Source organism: Oncorhynchus keta, unplaced genomic scaffold (assembly GCF_023373465.1).
Source record: "Oncorhynchus keta strain PuntledgeMale-10-30-2019 unplaced genomic scaffold, Oket_V2 Un_scaffold_21901_pilon_pilon, whole genome shotgun sequence".
NCBI lineage: Eukaryota > Metazoa > Chordata > Actinopteri > Salmoniformes > Salmonidae > Oncorhynchus > Oncorhynchus keta.
The window spans coordinates 96,948-118,350 of NW_026290866.1; the positions used below are offsets into that span (position 1 = coordinate 96,948).

A 21,403-nucleotide genomic window follows, 5' to 3' on the forward strand; every position below is an offset into this window, starting at 1 on the left:
AGTATTGTAATGTTTGTTTATGTGATAATCTCATAAGGGACGGGTTACCAACTGGCGACTTGACACGAAAATAAAATGTAATTCATTCATTCATTAACGCTCATTAGACCAAGCAGAAAGTCATCAGGACACAAGGTTGAGTTTAGGTCAAATATAGATTTAGTCCAATTTAAACTAGATTATTAATTATCTGGATTCTAGGGCTCGATACGCCAGGCCGATACAGGAAGCTAACAGGCCTGGGGGAGTGAGTGGGTGCGTGCTGGAGTTGAAGACGAACCACAGCTGAGTTTGGCTGGGCAGGAATGTGAAAGTTGGGGTGGGGGGGGTCAGATGAGGACATCTAAGCCAGGTTACAGTCAGGATGCATCCCAAATGGCACCCTATCCAGTGCACTATTTTAGACCAAGACCCATAGGGCCATGTAGGGAAGAGGGTGCCATTTGGGACACATCCTCAGTCCTCCACCCAACCCAACCCCATTAACAGTTGCTACTGTACTGCTAGGCATTTTTCACTTCCTGGCTATTTTTAGCCAATCACAATGTTGCTGGTTGTGGACTAGAGCCAGGCTCTGTAAGGAAGGCAGAGGCCATGATAATGACATCGCATGAAACCTCTAATGGCTATGATATTTTTTATTTTACCTTTATTTAACTCGGCAAGTCAGTTAAGAACAAATTCTTATTTTCAATGATGGCCTAGGAACAGTGGGTTGCCTGTTCAGGGGCAGAACGACAGATTTGTACATTGTCAGCTCGGGGATTTGAACTTCCGGTTACTAGTCCAACACTCTAACCACTAGGCTATCCTGCCTCCCGATATCATATGTATGTTAATCAAGAGCCCTACCCATTCACACACGTACGTACATGACTGTGATAATCAGCACTGCATTGTGTTAAGGCTGTACTTTTAGTTCCATAGTAACTGAGATGGTCAGGCAACATAGTGACTGGATTTCCAACCTCAACTCCTTTGTTACTACACCATGAGCGGTTTAGATTCACAGGTAGGCTACACTGAAAGTGTACGGAATTAAGTTGTTAATAACAGGAGGAGCCAATCAGTCCAAAGCAGGAAGTGCCATGTTCCAACTCCTAACAACGCATTTCATAGAGCATGCTGTACTTTCACATACTTCCTGTGTGACCCTTGAACCCATTACCCAAACAGGGAGGAAGTTGCTCTTGACCACTGGAGGTGTGGGTGGCTGTGGGTTTGGGTCCTGTTGTTGAGCCTATTGCTTTGAGCATGGAGTTGTCAACTGGTAGGAGTGCAGGGTCTGATCTCTGGGCTGTGGATCAGAGAGATACTGCATACCGGAAGGACAGGGAGGGGATCCAGCCGGGACACGGAGACAGGGGCCACAGCCCCGCTCTGATTAGAGCCTGGGGGCTGAGGAGGAGGAGAGGCCACACAGTGTGGCTCTGGAGCTTAAAGGGTTGCTAATGAATCAAAACATGCTACCAGCTTTCCAGGTTATGAGGGGTATGGTCTACCTCAAATCAGTGTCCCAAATGGCTCCCTGGTGGTGCACTTTAAAGGGAATAAGGCCCTTTGTTTGTGCCGCATTCCAGACGATGATGAATAGGCCCTATAGAAGCTGGATGCCAGCCATGCCTTTCTGTCTTTTAACCAGTCCATGGAAGTGAGCTAAGCTGGTAGCTCTGCCAAAGTCAACGCCATTCATATGCCTCATCTTCCTCCTCCTCTACAGTGAGAAGGCCATGGAGGTGGAATTTAGTCCAATTTCACTTTGCTACACAAACACAGTAGGCTATATGGGACGACAGGTGATATGTGAAAAGGGTAGAGGGAGCCAGTGTAAGTGTACAATGGAAGAGATGGCTGGACCAGATTGTGGAGGGAAAATAAACATCTCACTCTCTGTGTGTGTGTGTGTGTGTGTGTGTGTGTGTGTGTGTGTGTGTGTGTGTGTGTGTGTGTGTGTGTGTGTGTGTGTGTGTGTGTGTGGTTGGCATCTGCTTGACACTTGTTGAGCGGCTAACCATTACTGCATTGGAGAGCCCCACTTCACAGACCTTTCTAATGTGAAATAAGGAGGTCGTTTCTTGAAAAGCTTCCATGCTGGGTCACTTAACTATGTATGATCTGAGGACCTAAACACACACTTCAATCACTTGATGTGGAAAGAGCAGCAAGGTGAAAGCTCAGAGGAAATCAACAGATGTTGTTGAGGGAGGCCCAGTGCACTCAGGAATAGTTTCTCTGAAGCAATGCTTCTGTATGCAGATAGAAACAGGTTGGAACAATTGGCTTTGAAGTACTGGTTTGGGATGTGTCTTCAGTGTTGTCTGACAGCTTAGGCCAGCACATCACATACCGCCTACGCTTCAAACACACAAAAATAGCTTTCTATTGAAATCTCACTGTCTCTCTCACTCTCAGTTTGCAGTGAGGACAAGACATACTACGCTTCAATAATCAACGGCACACAAAGATATTGCTTTCAACATAAACGTAACATTTTATTATTAATTTAATGCTAGATGTGTTCAGACTAGACCTAGAGGAGAGCTGACCAGATGTGTTCAGACTAGACCTAGAGGAGAGCTGACCAGATGTGTTCAGACTAGACCTAGAGGAGAGCTGACCAGATGTGTTCAGACTAGACCTAGAGGAGAGCTGACCAGATGTGTTCAGACTAGACCTAGAGGAGAGCTGACCAGATGTGTTCAGACTAGACCTAGAGGAGAGCTGACCAGATGTGTTCAGACTAGACCTAGAGGAGAGCTGACCAGATGTGTTCAGACTAGACCTAGAGGAGAGCTGACCAGATGTGTTCCCCTACTAGACCTAGAGGAGAGCTGACCAGATGTGTTCAGACTAGACCTAGAGGAGAGCTGACCAGATGTGTTCCCCAGACTAGACCTAGAGGAGAGCTGACCAGATGTGTTCCCCTACTAGACCTAGAGGAGAGCTGACCAGATGTGTTCCCTGACTAGACCTAGAGGAGAGCTGACCAGATGTGTTCAGACTAGACCTAGAGGAGAGCTGACCAGATGTGTTCCCCTACTAGACCTAGAGGAGAGCTGACCAGATGTGTTCCCCGACTAGACCTAGAGGAGAGCTGACCAGATGTGTTCAGACTAGACCTAGAGGAGAGCTGACCAGATGTGTTCCCCGACAAGACCTAGAGGAGAGCTGACCAGATGTGTTCCCTGACTAGACCTAGAGGAGAGCTGACCAGATGTGTTCAGACTAGACCTAGAGGAGAGCTGACCAGATGTGTTCAGACTAGACCTAGAGGAGAGCTGACCAGATGTGTTCCCCGACTAGACCTAGAGGAGAGCTGACCAGATGTGTTCCCGACTAGACCTAGAGGAGAGCTGACCAGATGTGTTCAGACTAGACCTAGAGGAGAGCTGACCAGATGTGTTCAGACTAGACCTAGAGGAGAGCTGACCAGATGTGTTCAGACTAGACCTAGAGGAGAGCTGACCAGATGTGTTCCCCGACTAGACCTAGAGGAGAGCTGACCAGATGTGTTCCCAGACTAGACCTAGAGGAGAGCTGACCAGATGTGTTCCCAGACTAGACCTAGAGGAGAGCTGACCAGATGTGTTCCCAGACTAGACCTAGAGGAGAGCTGACCAGATGTGTTCAGACTAGACCTAGAGGAGAGCTGACCAGATGTGTTCAGACTAGACCTAGAGGAGAGCTGACCAGATGTGTTCAGACTAGACCTAGAGGAGAGCTGACCAGATGTGTTCAGACTAGACCTAGAGGAGAGCTGACCAGATGTGTTCAGACTAGACCTAGAGGAGAGCTGACCAGATGTGTTCAGACTAGACCTAGAGGAGAGCTGACCAGATGTGTTCAGACTAGACCTAGAGGAGAGCTGACCAGATGTGTTCAGACTAGACCTAGAGGAGAGCTGACCAGATGTGTGTTCAGACTAGACCTAGAGGAGAGCTGACCAGATGTGTTCAGACTAGACCTAGAGGAGAGCTGACCAGATGTGTTCAGACTAGACCTAGAGGAGAGCTGACCAGATGTGTTCAGACTAGACCTAGAGGAGAGCTGACCAGATGTGTTCAGACTAGACCTAGAGGAGAGTTGACCAGATGTGTTCAGACTAGACCTAGAGGAGAGCTGACCAGATGTGTTCCCCTACTAGACCTAGAGGAAAGCTGACCAGATGTGTTCAGACTAGACCTAGAGGAGAGCTGACCAGATGTGTTCCCCTACTAGACCTAGAGGAGAGCTGACCAGATGTGTTCCCTGACTAGACCTAGAGGAGAGCTGACCAGATGTGTTCCCTGACTAGACCTAGAGGAGAGCTGACCAGATGTGTTCAGACTAGACCTAGAGGAGAGCTGACCAGATGTGTTCAGACTAGACCTAGAGGAGAGCTGACCAGATGTGTTCCCCTACTAGACCTAGAGGAGAGCTGACCAGATGTGTTCCCCTACTAGACCTAGAGGAGAGCTGACCAGATGTGTTCAGACTAGACCTAGAGGAGAGCTGACCAGATGTGTTCAGACTAGACCTAGAGGAGAGCTGACCAGATGTGTTCAGACTAGACCTAGAGGAGAGCTGACCAGATGTGTTCAGACTAGACCTAGAGGAGAGCTGACCAGATGTGTTCAGACTAGACCTAGAGGAGAGCTGACCAGATGTGTTCAGACTAGACCTAGAGGAGAGCTGACCAGATGTGTTCAGACTAGACCTAGAGGAGAGCTGACCAGATGTGTTCCCCTACTAGACCTAGAGGAGAGCTGACCAGATGTGTTCCCCGACTAGACCTAGAGGAGAGCTGACCAGATGTGTTCAGACTAGACCTAGAGGAGAGCTGACCAGATGTGTTCCCCGACTAGACCTAGAGGAGAGCTGACCAGATGTGTTCCCTGACTAGACCTAGAGGAGAGCTGACCAGATGTGTTCAGACTAGACCTAGAGGAGAGCTGACCAGATGTGTTCAGACTAGACCTAGAGGAGAGCTGACCAGATGTGTTCCCAGACTAGACCTAGAGGAGAGCTGACCAGATGTGTTCCCAGACTAGACCTAGAGGAGAGCTGACCAGATGTGTTCCCCGACTAGACCTAGAGGAGAGCTGACCAGATGTGTTCCCCGACTAGACCTAGAGGAGAGCTGACCAGATGTGTTCAGACTAGACCTAGAGGAGAGCTGACCAGATGTGTTCAGACTAGACCTAGAGGAGAGCTGACCAGATGTGTTCAGACTAGACCTAGAGGAGAGCTGACCAGATGTGTTCAGACTAGACCTAGAGGAGAGCTGACCAGATGTGTTCAGACTAGACCTAGAGGAGAGCTGACCAGATGTGTTCCCCGACTAGACCTAGAGGAGAGCTGACCAGATGTGTTCAGACTAGACCTAGAGGAGAGCTGACCAGATGTGTTCAGACTAGACCTAGAGGAGAGCTGACCAGATGTGTTCAGACTAGACCTAGAGGAGAGCTGACCAGATGTGTTCCCAGACTAGACCTAGAGGAGAGGAGAGCTGACCAGATGTGTTCAGACTAGACCTAGAGGAGAGCTGACCAGATGTGTTCCCAGACTAGACCAGAGAGCTGACCAGATGTGTTCAGACTAGACCTAGAGGAGAGCTGACCAGATGTGTTCCCTGACTAGACCTAGAGGAGAGCTGACCAGATGTGTTCCAGACTAGACCTAGAGGAGAGCTGACCAGATGTGTTCCCCGACTAGACCTAGAGGAGAGCTGACCAGATGTGTTTAGACCTAGAGGAGAGCTGACCAGATGTGTTCCCTAGACTAGACCTAGAGGAGAGCTGACCAGATGTTCAGAGACTAGACCTAGAGGAGAGCTGACCAGATGTGTTCCAGACTAGACCTAGAGGAGAGCTGACCAGATGTGTTCCAGACTAGACCTAGAGCTGAGAGCTGACCAGATGTGTTCAGACTAGACCTAGAGGAGAGCTGACCAGATGTGTTCCCGACTAGACCTAGAGGAGAGCTGACCTAGACCTAGAGGAGAGCTGACCAGATGTGTTCAGACTAGACCTAGAGGAGAGCTGACCAGATGTGTTCAGACTAGACCTAGAGGAGAGCTGACCAGATGTGTTCAGACTAGACCTAGAGGAGAGCTGACCAGATGTGTTCAGACTAGACCTAGAGGAGAGCTGACCAGATGTGTTCAGACTAGACCTAGAGGAGAGCTGACCAGATGTGTTCAGACTAGACCTAGAGGAGAGCTGACCAGATGTGTTCCCCTACTAGACCTAGAGGAGAGCTATGTTTAACGGCAGGATCCTTACTATGGCCCCTCAAACATGCTTTTTTTCTCTGAGGGAAGAGGACATCAAATGGCTGTTGTAAGGGTCTTGCTCTGAGGTGCAGCTCCACAGAAGGGCTCTCTGTGTGTTAGGTCTCTACCCCAGGAGGACACTCAGATTTAATGAACTCAGTAGAACAGCACAGATGCCCTTAATTATCTCACTGGGAGCATAGGACAACACATACACACACATGGGGCGGCAGGTAGCCTAGTGGGTAGAGTATTGGGCCACTAACCGAAAGATTGCTAGATTAAATCCCAAAGCTGACAAGGTACAAATCTGTCGATCTGCCCCTGAACAACGGCCAGTAACTGTTACTAGACCGTCATTGTAAATAATAATTTGTTCTTAACTGACTTGTCTGGTTAAATAAATTAAAAAATTAAAAACATACACCTCATGTGCTTTCTATCCCACCCCTTCTAGACTGGGTGGTGGTGGTATATTAACCTGGGTTGAACTTGGCTGGGTGGGGGTGGTATACTAACCTGGGTTGAACTTGGCTGGGTGGGGGTGGTATATAAACCTGGGTTGAACTGATCTGGTGGTATATTAACCTGGGTTGAACTGAACTGGTGGTATATTAACCTGGGTAGCACTAGACTGGTGGTATATTAACCTGGGTAGCACGTGACTGGTGGTATATAAACCTGGGTAGCACGTGACTGGTGGTATATTAACATGGGTAGAACTGAACTGGTGGTATATTAACCTGGGTAGAACTGGACTGGTGGTATATTAACCTGGGTAGCACTAGGCTGGTGGTATATTAACCTGGGTAGAACTGAACTGGTGGTATATTAACCTGGGTAGCACTAGACTGGTGGTATATTAACCTGGGTAGAACTGAACTGGTGGTATATTAACCTGGGTAGAACTGAACTGGTGGTATATAAACCTGGGTAGCACTAGACTGGTGGTATATTAACCTGGGTAGAACTGGACTGGTGGTATATTAACCTGGGTAGCACTAGACAGGTGGTATATTAACCTGGGTAGAACTGGACTGGTGGTATATTAACCTGGGTAGCACTAGGCTGGTGGAATATAACCCTGGGTAGAATTAGACAGGTGGTATATTAACCTGGGTAGAACTGGACTGGTGGTATATTAACCTGGGTAGCACTAGACAGGTGGTATATTAACCTGGGTAGCACGTGACTGGTGGTATATAAACCTGGGTAGCACTAGACTGGTGGTATATTAACCTGGGTTGAACTGAACTGGTGGTATATTAACCTGGGTAGCACTAGACTGGTGGTATATTAACCTGGGTAGCACGTGACTGGTGGTATATAAACCTGGGTAGCACGAGACTGGTGGTATATTAACATGGGTAGAACTGAACTGGTGGTATATTAACCTGGGTAGCACTAGACAGGTGGTATATTAACCTGGGTAGCACTAGACTGGTGGTATATTAACCTGGGTAGCACTAGACAGGTGGTATATTAACCTGGGTAGCACTAGACAGGTGGTATATTAACCTGGGTAGCACTAGACAGGTGGTATATTAACCTGGGTAGCACTAGACAGGTGGTATATTAACCTGGGTAGCACTAGACAGGTGGTATATTAACCTGGGTAGCACTAGACAGGTGGTATATTAACCTGGGTAGAACTGGACTGGTGGTATATTAACCTGGGTAGCACTAGGCTGGTGGTATATTAACCTGGGTAGAACTGAACTGGTGGTATATTAACCTGGGTAGCACTAGACTGGTGGTATATTAACCTGGGTAGAACTGGACTGGTGGTATATTAACCTGGGTAGCACTAGACAGGTGGTATATTAACCTGGGTAGAACTGGACTGGTGGTATATTAACCTGGGTAGCACTAGACTGGTGGTATATTAACCTGGGTAGCACTAGACTGGTGGTATATAAACCTGGGTAGCACTAGACTGGTGGTATATTAACCTGGGTAGAACTGAACTGGTGGTATATTAACCTGGGTAGCACTAGACTGGTGGTATATTAACCTGGGTAGCACTAGACAGGTGGCATATTAACCTGGGTAGCACTAGACAGGTGGTATATTAACCTGGGTAGCACTAGACAGGTGGTATATTAACCTGGGTAGCACTAGACAGGTGGTATATTAACCTGGGTAGCACTAGACAGGTGGTATATTAACCTGGGTAGCACTAGACAGGTGGTATATTAACCTGGGTAGCACTAGGCTGGTGGTATATTAACCTGGGTAGAACTGAACTGGTGGTATATTAACCTGGGTAGCACTAGACTGGTGGTATATTAACCTGGGTAGAACTGAACTGGTGGTATATTAACCTGGGTAGAACTGAACTGGTGGTATATAAACCTGGGTAGCACTAGACTGGTGGTATATTAACCTGGGTAGAACTGGACTGGTGGTATATTAACCTGGGTAGAACTGGACTGGTGGTATATTAACCTGGGTAGCACTAGACAGGTGGTATATTAACCTGGGTAGAACTGGACTGGTGGTATATTAACCTGTGTAGCACTAGACAGGTGGTATATTAACCTGGGTAGCACTAGACAGGTGGTATATTAACCTGGGTAGAACTGGACTGGTGGTATATTAACCTGGGTAGCACTAGACAGGTGGTATATTAACCTGGGTAGAACTGGACTGGTGGTATATTAACCTGGGTAGCACTAGACTGGTGGTATATAACCCTGGGTAGAATTAGGCTGGGTGGGGGTGGTATATAAACCTGGGTAGTACTGGACTGGTGGTATATACAACTGGGTAGAACTGGACTGGGTGGGGGTGGTATATAAACCTGGGTAGCACTAGGCTGGTGGAATATAACCCTGGGTAGAACTAGACTGGTGGAATATAACCCTGGGTAGAATTAGGCTGGGTGGGGGTGGTATATAAACCTGGGTAGAACTAGGCTGGGTGGGGGTGGTATATAAACCTGGGTAGAACTAGGCTGGGTGGGGGTGGTATATAAACCTGGGTAGAACTAGGCTAGGTGGGGGTGGTATATTAACCTGGGTAGCACTAGGCTAGGTGGGGGTGGTATATTAACCTGGGTAGCACTAGGCTAGGTGGGGGTGGTATATTAACCTGGGTAGAACTAGGCTAGGTGGGGGTGGTATATTAACCTGGGTAGAACTAGGCTGGGTGGGGGTGGTATATTAACGTGGGTAGAACTAGGCTGGGTGGGGGTGGTATATTAACGTGGGTAGAACTAGGCTGGGTGGGGGTGGTATATAAACCTGGGTAGAACTAGGCTGGGTGGGGGTGGTATATAAACCTGGGTAGAACTAGGCTGGGTGGGGGTGGTATATAAACCTGGGTAGAACTAGGCTGGGTCGGGGTGGTATATTAACTTGGGTAGCACTAGGCTAGGTGGGGGTGGTATATTAACCTGGGTAGCACTAGGCTAGGTGGGGGTGGTATATTAACCTGGGTAGCACTAGGCTAGGTGGGGGTGGTATATTAACTTGGGTAGCACTAGGCTAGGTGGGGGTGGTATATTAACCTGGGTAGCACTAGGCTAGGTGGGGGTGGTATATTAACCTGGGTAGAAGTCGGCTGGGTGGGGGTGGTATATTAACGTGGGTAGAACTAGGCTGGGTGGGGGTGGTATATTAACGTGGGTAGAACTAGGCTGGGTGGGGATGGTACATAAACCTGGTATATATAGACATCTGGCTGTTTGCTGTAATACACAGATAAGAAACCATGACTCGGCCCAGGAGTTTCTCCTGCTTCAGATGACAGGATAAGGAAAAAGTCCAGGCCTGAATTCCACTTTTCCAGACCAGATGACCTGACTGTTTAATGTGACGTGTCTGTGTTATTATACATATGATAAATAACCTGAAGTGTGTATGTGGGCTCACCACGCCAGAGACATGGCTGTGTTGGGCTGAAGTGTGTGTGTGGGCTCACCACGCCAGAGACGTGGCTGTGTTGGGCTGAAGTGTGTGTGTGGGCTCACCACGCCAGAGACATGGCTGTGTTGGGCTGAAGTGTGTATGTGGGCTCACCACGCCAGAGACATGGCTGTGTTGGGCTGAAGTGTGTATGTGGGCTCACCACGCCAGAGACATGGCTGTGTTGGGCTGAAGTGTGTGTGTGGGCTCACCACGCCAGAGACATGGCTGTGTTGGGCTGAAGTGTGTATGTGGGCTCACCACGCCAGAGACATGGCTGTGTTGGGCTGAAGTGTGTATGTGGGCTCACCACGCCAGAGACATGACTGTGTTGGGCTGAAGTGTGTGTGTGGGCTCACCACGCCAGAGACATGGCTGTGTTGGGCTGAAGTGTGTGTGTGGGCTCACCACGCCAGAGACATGGCTGTGTTGGGCTGAAGTGTGTGTGTGGGCTCACCACGCCAGAGACATGGCTGTGTTGGGCTGAAGTGTGTATGTGGGCTCACCACGCCAGAGACATGGCTGTGTTGGGCTGAAGTGTGTGTGTGGGCTCACCACGCCAGAGACATGGCTGTGTTGGGCTGAAGTGTGTGTGTGGGCTCACCACGCCAGAGACATGGCTGTGTTGGGCTGAAGTGTGTGTGTGGGCTCACCACGCCAGAGACATGGCTGTGTTGGGCTGAAGTGTGTATGTGGGCTCACCACGCCAGAGACATGGCTGTGTTGGGCTGAAGTGTGTGTGTGGGCTCACCACGCCAGAGACATGGCTGTGTTGGGCTGAAGTGTGTATGTGGGCTCACCACGCCAGAGACATGACTGTGTTGGGCTGAAGTGTGTGTGTGGGCTCACCACGCCAGAGACATGGCTGTGTTGGGCTGAAGTGTGTGTGTGGGCTCACCACGCCAGAGACATGGCTGTGTTGGGCTGAAGTGTGTGTGTGGGCTCACCACGCCAGAGACATGGCTGTGTTGGGCTGAAGTGTGTGTGTGGGCTCACCACGCCAGAGACATGGCTGTGTTGGGCTGAAGTGTGTGTGTGGGCTCACCACGCCAGAGACATGGCTGTGTTGGGCTGAAGTGTGTATGTGGGCTCACCACGCCAGAGACATGACTGTGTTGGGCTGAAGTGTGTGTGTGGGCTCACCACGCCAGAGACATGGCTGTGTTGGGCTGAAGTGTGTATGTGGGCTCACCACGCCAGAGACATGGCTGTGTTGGGCTGAAGTGTGTATGTGGGCTCACCACGCCAGAGACATGTCTGTGTTGGGCTGAAGTGTGTATGTGGGCTCACCACGCCAGAGACATGGCTGTGTTGGGCTGAAGTGTGTGTGTGGGCTCACCACGCCAGAGACATGGCTGTGTTGGGTACCTGCTCTATTTCCCGGGCCTTGGCTCCGATGGCCTGCGCTCGGCGCTCCTGGAAGTCATCCTGGGTCTTGGGGGTCTCATCGATGGGGGGCAGGCCCTCCTCACGGTCCCACTCTAGGACATGAGCCTCCTCCTGGGGAGAGAGACAGAGAGAGATGGTGTCCTGGGTCGCTCCGCTGGCTGGAAGAAGGATTTCTGAAAACCGATTCATCCCAAGCTTTTATATTCATTTATTTCATTATTATTCAAGGGTCTATTTTAAGTGATCAATTTAAGACAAAACACATAACTTTTTTAAGCATAAAGTCCTTCTACATTGTCCACTCTGCTATCAATGCCATTGAATCGATATGGGTGATCCCCTCAAACAGTGTGGTCATGTCCAGAGAGTCAAAACACACACAGTGCTCTGGTCAGCATCGAAGTGGAGCATTCCCTACTTTTAGGGCTCAGCTAGACTCTGCATTTGTGCATCATGGGAAAAGTTCAAATAAACCCCAAAACAAAATGAGATGTTAACATTGCATTAAGTATGGTGATCAAATCACACAGCAGAGCTCCAATTAACCCTCTTTAGTAGAGAGAGATCAGCCAGCCAACAGCATTATCCCTCCCCCCACTGGGTATAAAAGTCTGGCCCCCCATGTGTCAGAGACTGAGACAGGGAGAAACGAGGAGAAAACGAGGCCAACTTAGATCATTGCTTCTATACTGCTGGATCCCTCTCTACTCCTCTCCGTGTCTCTCTCTCTCTCTCTCTCTCTCTACCCCTCTCCCTGTCTCTCTCTCTCTCTCTCTCTCTCCCCCTCTTCGTCTCTCTCTCTCTCTCTCTCTCCCCCTCTTCGTCTCTCTCTACCCCTCTCGTCTCTCTCTCTCTCTACCCCTCTTCTCTCTCTCTCTACCCCTCTTCGTCTCTCTCTCTACCCCTCTTCGTCTCTCTCTCTCCCTACCCCTCTTCGTCTCTCTCTCTCTCTCCCCCTCTTCGTCTCTCCCTCTCTCTACCCCTCTTCGTCTCCCTCTCTCTACCCCTCTTCGTCTCCCTCTCTCTACCCCTCTTCGTCTCCCTCTCTCTACCCCTCTTCGTCTCCCTCTCTCTACCCCTCTTCGTCTCCCTCTCTCTACCCCTCTTCGTCTCTCTCTCTCTACCCCTCTTCGTCTCTCTCTCTCTACCCCTCTTCGTCTCTCTCTCTCTCTTACCCCTCTTCGTCTCTCTCTCTACCCCTCTTCGTCTCTCTCTCTCTACCCCTCTTCGTCTCTCTCTCTACCCCTCTTCGTCTCTCTCTCTCTCCCCCTCTTCTCTGTCTCTCTCTCCCCCTCTTCGTCTCTCTCTCTCCCCCTCTTCTCTCTCTCCCCCTCTTCGTCTCTCTCTCCCCCTCTTCGTCTCTCTCTCTCCCCTCTCGTCTCTCTCTCCCCCTTCGTCTCTCTCTCTCTCTCTCCCCCTCTTCGTCTCTCTCTCTCTCTCCCCTCTTCGTCTCTCTCTCTCTCTCTACCCCTCTTCGTCTCTCTCTCTCTCTACCCCTCTTCGTCTCTCTCTCTCTCTACCCCTCTTCGTCTCTCTCTCTCTACCCCTCTTGTCTCTCTCTCTCTCTACCCCTCTTAGTCTCTCTCTACCCCTCTCTAGTCTCTCTCTACCCCTCTTAGTCTCTCTCTACCCCTCTTAGTCTCTCTCTCTCTCTCCCCCTCTTCGTCTCTCTCTACCCCTCTTAGTCTCTCTCTCTCTACCCCTCTCTCAGTCTCTCTCTACCCCTCTCTCAGTCTCTCTCTACCCCTCTCTGTGTCTCTCTACCCCTCTCTGTGTCTCTCTACCCCTCTCTGTGTCTCTCTACCCCTCCCTCAGTCTCTCTACCCCTCCCTCAGTCTCTCTACCCCTCCCTGAGTCTCTCTACCCCTCCCCAGTCTCTCTACCCCTCCCCCAGTCTCTCTACCCCTCCCTCAGTCTCTCTACCCCTCTCTCAGTCTCTCTACCCCTCTCTCAGTCTCTCTACCCCTCTCCCTATGGTTCTCTCCATCTCTTTCTACCCCTTCCCTGTCACTCGCTCTCTCTACCCCTCTCCGTCTCTCGCTCTCTCTACCCCTCTCAGTCTCTCGCTCTCTCTACCCCTCTCCATCGCTCTCTCTTTCTACCCCTCTCCCTCTGCATCGCTCAGTCCTCATTTCGTATTGTCCTTTAAGGGGCTAGCTAGGGGACTGGGGATGCAGAGAGCTGGCTATGCTTGATTAAACATTCTGGAGAGAGGAAGCAAGTTAGAGAGTCAAGTCGCATTAGTGACCCTAAGTCATTCAAAAATAAGACAAATATATGAAAACGGGCATCACAGAGCCAAGTGTGTAGGGGGGGGCAGGAAGAGAGAGAGTGGGGCTCTAAAAAATATCTGATGTGATTGGCCAAAATACCAATTAGTGGGAAAAATATCAGAATTGGTCTGCCCGTGTAAGCACAGTCAGGCTCTCTTTCTCTCCCAGTCCCACTTCAATGTCTAGCCTTTTAAGAACACATCATGAACACCCCCTAAACATCCCAGATCTGTGTAAGCCTGAGCAGTTACCCAGGGAGACGTGGTGCCTGTGTGCGTCTGTGTTCTCTTAAGGATAACTCCCAAAAGCAAGAGTGTTTGTTGAACCTACACGCTCTCCCATTAAAATGAGTTTACTCATGGCAGAGCTCTTTGATCTTGACTAAGGTTCTGGGTTCTAAACCAGGGAGAGAGAGGAGGAGGGGAACACACCGCCTGCCTGTCGTGACCAGATCAAACAGAGGGTTGGAGGGATGGAGGAGGTCGCGGCGGGGCTCTCACTAAAAAAAATACTTTCATCAGAGGGTTTATTGGTGCACACACACACACACACACACACACACACACACACACACACACACACACACTTTCCAAGGGAGGTACCGGTGCGCCTTCCGATCTCTCGGAGGATAAAGTTTCAGAAAATGTCTGGCTAGGTTCAAACGGTTGTCTAAATGTCAGCCCAAATCAAAAGGATGATTCTACCCAGAGTATACAGAAAATATTTACCAACACAACTGGCATCAGATGATTCACAGCACTTTAACACTTCTAAGATGTTCCAGAATAATTTGTCAAGAGGTTTGTTTGTTAGTTAGAGATGATATGATGAAACAGAGACCATAGATAATGTAGCGTCACTAGCGTGCCAGGCAGCTCTGTGTATTCAGTACGGTGGAGCATCAGGCAGCTCTGTGTATTCAGTACGGTGGAGCATCAGGCAGCTCTGTGTATTCAGTACCGTGGAGCATCAGGCAGCTGTGTGTATTCAGTACGGTGGAGCATCAGGCAGCTCAGTACGGTGGAGCATCAGGCAGCTCTGTGTATTCAGTACGGTGGAGCATCAGGCAGCTGTGTATTCAGTACGGTGGAGCATCAGGCAGCTGTGTGTATTCAGTACGGTGGAGCATCAGGCAGCTCTGTGTATTCAGTACGGTGGAGCATCAGGCAGCTCTGTGTATTCAGTACGGTGGAGCATCAGGCAGCTCTGTGTGTATTCAGTACGGTGGAGCATCAGGCAGCTCTGTGTATTCAGTACGGTGGAGCATCAGGCAGCTCTGTGTATTCAGTACGGTGGAGCATCAGGCAGCTGTGTGTATTCAGTAACGGTGGAGCATCAGGCAGCTCTGTGTATTCAGTACGGTGGAGCATCAGGCAGCTCTGTGTATTCAGTACGGTGGAGCATCAGGCAGCTCTGTGTATTCAGTACGGTGGAGCATCAGGCAGCTCTGTGTATTCAGTACGGTGGAGCATCAGGCAGCTGTGTGTATTCAGTACGGTGGAGCATCAGGCAGCTGTGTGTATTCAGTACGGTGGAGCATCAGGCAGCTCTGTGTATTCAGTACGGTGGAGCATCAGGCAGCTCTGTGTATTCAGTACGGTGGAGCATCAGGCAGCTCTGTGTATTCAGTACGGTGGAGCATCAGGCAGCTCTGTGTATTCAGTACGGTGGAGCATCAGGCAGCTCTGTGTATTCAGTACGGTGGAGCATCAGGCAGCTCTGTGTATTCAGTACGGTGGAGCATCAGGCAGCTCTGTGTATTCAGTACGGTGGAGCATCAGGCAGCTCTGTGTATTCAGTACGGTGGAGCATCAGGCAGCTCTGTGTATTCAGTACGGTGGAGCATCAGGCAGCTCTGTGTATTCAGTACGGTGGAGCATCAGGCAGCTCTGTGTATTCAGTAACGTGGAGCATCAGGCAGCTCTGTGTATTCAGTACGGTGGAGCATCAGGCAGCTGTGTGTATTCAGTACGGTGGAGCATCAGGCAGCTCTGTGTATTCAGTACGGTGGAGCATCAGGCAGCTGTGTGTATTCAGTACGGTGGAGCATCAGGCAGCTCTGTGTATTCAGTACGGTGGAGCATCAGGCAGCTGTGTGTATTCAGTACGGTGGAGCATCAGGCAGCTGTGTGTATTCAGTACGGTGGAGCATCAGGCAGCTGTGTGTATTCAGTACGGTGGAGCATCAGGCAGCTCTGTGTATTCAGTACGGTGGAGCATCAGGCAGCTCTGTGTATTCAGTATTCAGGCAGCTCTGTGTATTCACGGTGGAGCATCACAGGCAGCTCTGTGTATTCAGTACGGTGGAGCATCAGGCAGCTGTGTGTATTCAGTACGGTGGAGCATCAGGCCTGTGTATTCAGTACGGTGGAGCATCAGGCAGCCATGCATCAGGCAGTATTCAGTATGGTGGAGCATCCACGGTCAGCTGTGTCAGTACGGTAGGCAGCTGTGTGTATTCAGTACGGTGGAGCATCAGGCAGTCTCTGTATTCAGTTTTTAACGGTGGAGCATCAGGCAGCTCTGTGTATTCAGTACGGTGGAGCATCAGGCAGCGGTGTGTGTATTCAGTAAGGTGGAGCATCAGGCAGCTGACATGAATTGCATTCAGTAACGGTGGAGCATCAGGCAGCTGTGTAAAACATTCATCAGCAGGTCAGCTTAGTGGACGCTATGCTCTCAGGCAGCTCTGTGTATTCAGGTGCATCAGGCAGCTGTGTGTATTCCTGAGAATGACCAGCATCAGGCCTGTCTTTGTCGGTGGAGCATCAGGAGTGTGTATTCAGTAACGTGGAGCATCAGGCAGCTGTGTGTATTCAGTAACGTGGAGCATCAGCAGTCTGAGGGATGGAGCATCAGGCAGCTGTGTGTATTCATACGGTCAGCATCACAGCTCTGTGTATTCACGGTGGAGCATCAGGCAGCTGTGTGTATTCAGTAACGTGCATCAAAACGGTGGAGCATCAGGCAGCTGTGTGTATTCAGTGTGGAGCATCAGGCAGCTGTGTGATCTTATTGTGGTATTCAGTACGGTGGAGCACCAGGCAGCTGTGTGTATTCAGTTGGTGGAGCATCAGGCAGCTGTGGTATTCAGGTTCAGCTGTGTGATTCAGTACGGTGGGGCACCAGGCAGCTGTGTGTATTCAGTACGGTGGAGCATCACACACCTGGTCTATCCCCGCCAGTTCCACTTAGTCAGTATTCAGTACCAAGAGAAAGGCAGAGGAAACAGCCAGCCAGCCAGTCTGTCCATCCGACAGGCACCGCCAGACAGTCTAAGAACAGCCCAGAGCGGTGTATTGGATCACACCCCTTGGGCCAGCTGTAAATCCATCCTGACATGAATTAAAGCATGAACAGCCAGACTTTTTGTCTCCATCCGTAAAACACTTCATCAGGACTCACCAGACAGTCTCCATCCGACAGGGGCCTGTCTTTGTCTGGAGAGGGAGAGAGAAAGCCAGACTGTCTCCATTCAGACTGTCTCCATCCGACACACCGCCAGACTGTCTCCATCCGACACACCAGGCTGGTCTATGCCAGACTGTCTCCATCCGACACACCGCCAGACTGTCTCCATCCGACACACCGCCAGACTGTCTCCATTCACCGCCAGACTGGTCCACCCGACACACCGCCAGACTGTCTCCATCCGAGTCACACCGCCAGACAGTCTCCATCCGACACACCGCCAGACTGTCTCCATCCGACACACCGCCAGACTGTCTCCATCCGACACACCGCCAGACTGTCTCCATCCGACACACCGCCAGACTGTCTCCATCCGACACACCGCCAGACTGTCTCCATCCGACACACCGCCAGACTGTCTCCATCCGACACACCGCCAGACTGTCTCCATCCGACACACCGCCAGACTGTCTCCATCCGACACACCGCCAGACTGTCTCCATCCGACACACCGCCAGACTGTCTCCATCCGACACACCGCCAGACTGTCTCCATCCGACACACCGCCAGACTGTCTCCATCCGACACACCGCCAGACTGTCTCCATCCGACACACCGCCAGACAGTCTCCATCCGACACACCGCCAGACAGTCTCCACCCGACACACCGCCAGACAGTCTCCACCCGACACACCGCCAGACAGTCTCCACCCGACACACCGCCAGACAGTCTCCATCCGACACACCGCCAGACAGTCTCCATCCGACACACCGCCAGACAGTCTCCATCCGACACACCGCCAGACAGTCTCCATCCGACACACCGCCAGACAGTCTCCATCCGACACACCGCCAGACTGTCTCCATCCGACACACCGCCAGACTGTCTCCATCCGACACACCGCCAGACTGTCTCCATCCGACACACCGCCAGACAGTCTCCATCCGACACACCGCCAGACAGTCTCCATCCGACACACCGCCAGACTGTCTCCATCCGACACACCGCCAGACTGTCTCCATCCGACACACCGCCAGACAGTCTCCATCCGACACACCGCCAGACAGTCTCCATCCGACACACCGCCAGACTGTCTCCATCCGACACACCGCCAGACTGTCTCCATCCGACACACCGCCAGACTGTCTCCATCCGACACACCGCCAGACAGTCTCCATCCGACACACTGTCTCCATCCGACACACCGCCAGACTGTCTCCATCCGACACACCGCCAGACAGTCTCCATCCGACACACCGCCAGACAGTCTCCATCCGACACACTGTCTCCATCCGACACACCGCCAGACAGTCTCCATCCGACACACCGCCAGACAGTCTCCATCCGACACACCGCCAGACAGTCTCCATCCGACACACCGCCAGACAGTCTCCATCCGACACACCGCCAGACAGTCTCCATCCGACACACCGCCAGACAGTCTCCATCCGACACACCGCCAGACAGTCTCCATCCGACACACCGCCAGACAGTCTCCATCCGACACACCGCCAGACAGTCTCCATCCGACACACCGCCAGACAGTCTCCATCGACACACCGCCAGACAGTCTCCATCAGACACACCGCCAGACAGTCTCCATCAGACACACCGCCAGACTGTCTCCATCCACCATTGCATTGGATCTTTGTCCAGCTCCTGTTATTATTTGGGATGTGTTTAAACCTCTGTAGTCCTCTCCAGCCAGGCTTGTCCCCTCCTATCCCCTCTGCACTGTGTTTACACCTCTGTAGTCCTCTCCAGCCAGGCTTGTCCCCTCCTATCCCCTCTGTACTGTGTTTAAACCTCTGTAGTCCTCTCCAGTCAGGCTTGTCCCCTCCTATCCCCTCTGTACTGTGTTTAAACCTCTGTAGTCCTCTCCAGCCAGGCTTGTCCCCTCCTATCCCCTCTGTACTGTGTTTAAACCTCTGTAGTCCTCTCCAGCCAGGCTTGTCCCCTCCTATCCCCTCTGTACTGTGTTTAAACCTCTGTAGTCCTCTCCAGCCAGGCTTGTCCCCTCCTATCCCCTCTGCACTGTGTTTAAACCTCTGTAGTCCTCTCCAGTCAGGCTTGTCCCCTCCTATCCCCTCTGTACTGTGTTTAAACCTCTGTAGTCCTCTCCAGCCAGGCTTGTCCCCTCCTATCCCCTCTGTACTGTGTTTAAACCTCTGTAGTCCTCTCCAGTCAGGCTTGTCCCCTCCTATCCCCTCTGTACTGTGTTTAAACCTCTGTAGTCCTCTCCAGTCAGGCTTGTCCCCTCCTATCCCCTCTGTACTGTGTTTAAACCTCTGTAGTCCTCTCCAGTCAGGCTTGTCCCCCCCCCTCCTATCCCCTCTGCACTGTGTTTAAACCTCTGTAGTCCTCTCCAGTCAGGCTTGTCCCCTCCTATCCCCTCTGTACTGTGTTTAAACCTCTGTAGTCCTCTCCAGCCAGGCTTGTCCCCTCCTATCCCCTCTGTACTGTGTTTAAACCTCTGTAGTCCTCTCCAGCCAGGCTTGTCCCCTCCTATCCCCTCTGCACTGTGTTTAAACCTCTGTAGTCCTCTCCAGCCAGGCTTGTCCCCTCCTATCCCCTCTGTACTGTGTTTAAACCTCTGTAGTCCTCTCCAGCCAGGCTTGTCCCCTCCTATCCCCTCTGTACTGTGTTTAAACCTCTGTAGTCCTCTCCAGCCAGGCTTGTCCCCTCCTATCCCCTCTGCACTGTGTTTAAACCTCTGTAGTCCTCTCCAGCCAGGCTTGTCCCCTCCTATCCCCTCTGCACTGTGTTTAAACCTCTGTAGTCCTCTCCAGCCAGGCTTGTCCCCTCCTATCCCCTCTGTACTGTGTTTAAACCTCTGTAGTCCTCTCCAGCCAGGCTTGTCCCCTCCTATCCCCTCTGCACTGTGTTTAAACCTCTGTAGTCCTCTCCAGTCAGGCTTGTCCCCCCCTCCTATCCCCTCTGTACTGTGTTTAAACCTCTGTAGTCCTCTCCAGTCAGGCTTGTCCCCCCTCCTATCCCCTCTGCACTGTGTTTAAACCTCTGTAGTCCTCTCCAGTCAGGCTTGTCCCCCCCCCTCCTATCCCCTCTGTACTGTGTTTAAACCTCTGTAGTCCTCTCCAGTCAGGCTTGTCCCCTCCTATCCCCTCTGCACTGTGTTTAAACCTCTGTAGTCCTCTCCAGCCAGGCTTGTCCCCTCCTATCCCCTCTGCACTGTGTTTAAACCTCTGTAGTCCTCTCCAGCCAGGCTTGTCCCCTCCTATCCCCTCTGCACTGTGTTTAAACCTCTGTAGTCCTCTCCAGTCAGGCTTGTCCCCTCCTATCCCCTCTGCACTGTGTTTAAACCTCTGTAGTCCTCTCCAGCCAGGCTTGTCCCCTCCTATCCCCTCTGCACTGTGTTTAAACCTCTGTAGTCCTCTCCAGTCAGGCTTGTCCCCTCCTATCCCCTCTGTACTGTGTTTAAACCTCTGTAGTCCTCTCCAGTCAGGCTTGTCCCCTCCTATCCCCTCTGCACTGTGTTTAAACCTCTGTAGTCCTCTCCAGTCAGGCTTGTCCCCTCCTATCCCCTCTGTACTGTGTTTAAACCCTCTCTCCAGCCAGGCTTGTCCCCTCCTATCCCCTCTGTACTGTGTTTAAACCTCTGTAGTCCTCTCCAGTCAGGCTTGTCCCCTCCTATCCCCTCTGCACTGTGTTTAAACCTCTGTAGTCCTCTCCAGTCAGGCTTGTCCCCTCCTATCCCCTCTGTACTGTGTTTAAACCTCTGTAGTCCTCTCCAGCCAGTCCCCTCTGTACTGTGTTTAAACCTCTTGTCCCTCCTATCCCCTCTGTACTGTGTTTAAACCTCTGTAGTCCTCTCCAGCCAGGCTTGTCCCCTCTCTGTGTTTAAACCTCTGTAGTCCTCTCCAGTCAGGCTTGTCCCCTCCTATCCCCTCTGTACTGTGTTTAAACCTCTGTAGTCCTCTCCAGTCAGGCTTGTCCCCCCCCCTCCTATCCCCTCTGTACTGTGTTTAAACCTCTGTAGTCCTCTCCAGCCAGGCTTGTCCCCTCCTATCCCCTCTGTACTGTGTTTAAACCTCTGTAGTCCTCTCCAGCCAGGCTTGTCCCCTCCTACACCTCTGTAGTCCCCTCTGTACTGTGTTTAAACCTCTGTAGTCCTCTCCAGCCAGGCTTGTCCCCTCCTATCCCCTCTGCA

At 51.2% G+C, this 21,403-nt stretch overlaps 1 protein-coding gene and 2 long non-coding RNA genes across 5 annotated transcripts in view; all 3 read right to left on the reverse strand.

Moving 5' to 3' along the window:
• LOC118382645 (periphilin-1-like) overlaps window positions 1-21,403 on the reverse strand; it is a 78,607-nt gene that overhangs the window by 5,972 nt on the left and 51,232 nt on the right. Inside the window, exons 8-10 of the mRNA XM_052515153.1 lie at window positions 17,229-17,263; window positions 16,484-16,549; window positions 11,530-11,661 (exon numbers count right to left, since the gene is read on the reverse strand). Coding sequence (XP_052371113.1) covers window positions 11,530-11,661; window positions 16,484-16,549; window positions 17,229-17,263 — 233 coding nt within the window. The remainder of the gene's footprint in view (window positions 1-11,529; window positions 11,662-16,483; window positions 16,550-17,228; window positions 17,264-21,403) is intronic.
• On the reverse strand, window positions 4,778-5,707 carry LOC127928142 (uncharacterized). Its single transcript, XR_008130580.1, has 3 exons — window positions 5,659-5,707; window positions 5,071-5,180; window positions 4,778-4,808 (listed from the first exon to the last, which is right to left on the reverse strand). It is a non-coding gene; the product is annotated as an uncharacterized LOC127928142 (long non-coding RNA).
• LOC127928141 (uncharacterized) lies at window positions 18,794-20,735 on the reverse strand. 3 transcript variants are annotated; one of them, XR_008130579.1, is made up of 5 exons: window positions 20,617-20,735; window positions 19,587-19,646; window positions 19,402-19,521; window positions 19,222-19,341; window positions 18,794-18,981 (listed from the first exon to the last, which is right to left on the reverse strand). It is a non-coding gene; the product is annotated as an uncharacterized LOC127928141 (long non-coding RNA). The 3 variants fall into 3 exon arrangements; XR_008130577.1 differs by lacking the exon at window positions 19,587-19,646; XR_008130578.1 differs by lacking the exons at window positions 19,222-19,341; window positions 19,587-19,646 and having other exon boundaries at window positions 18,794-19,101.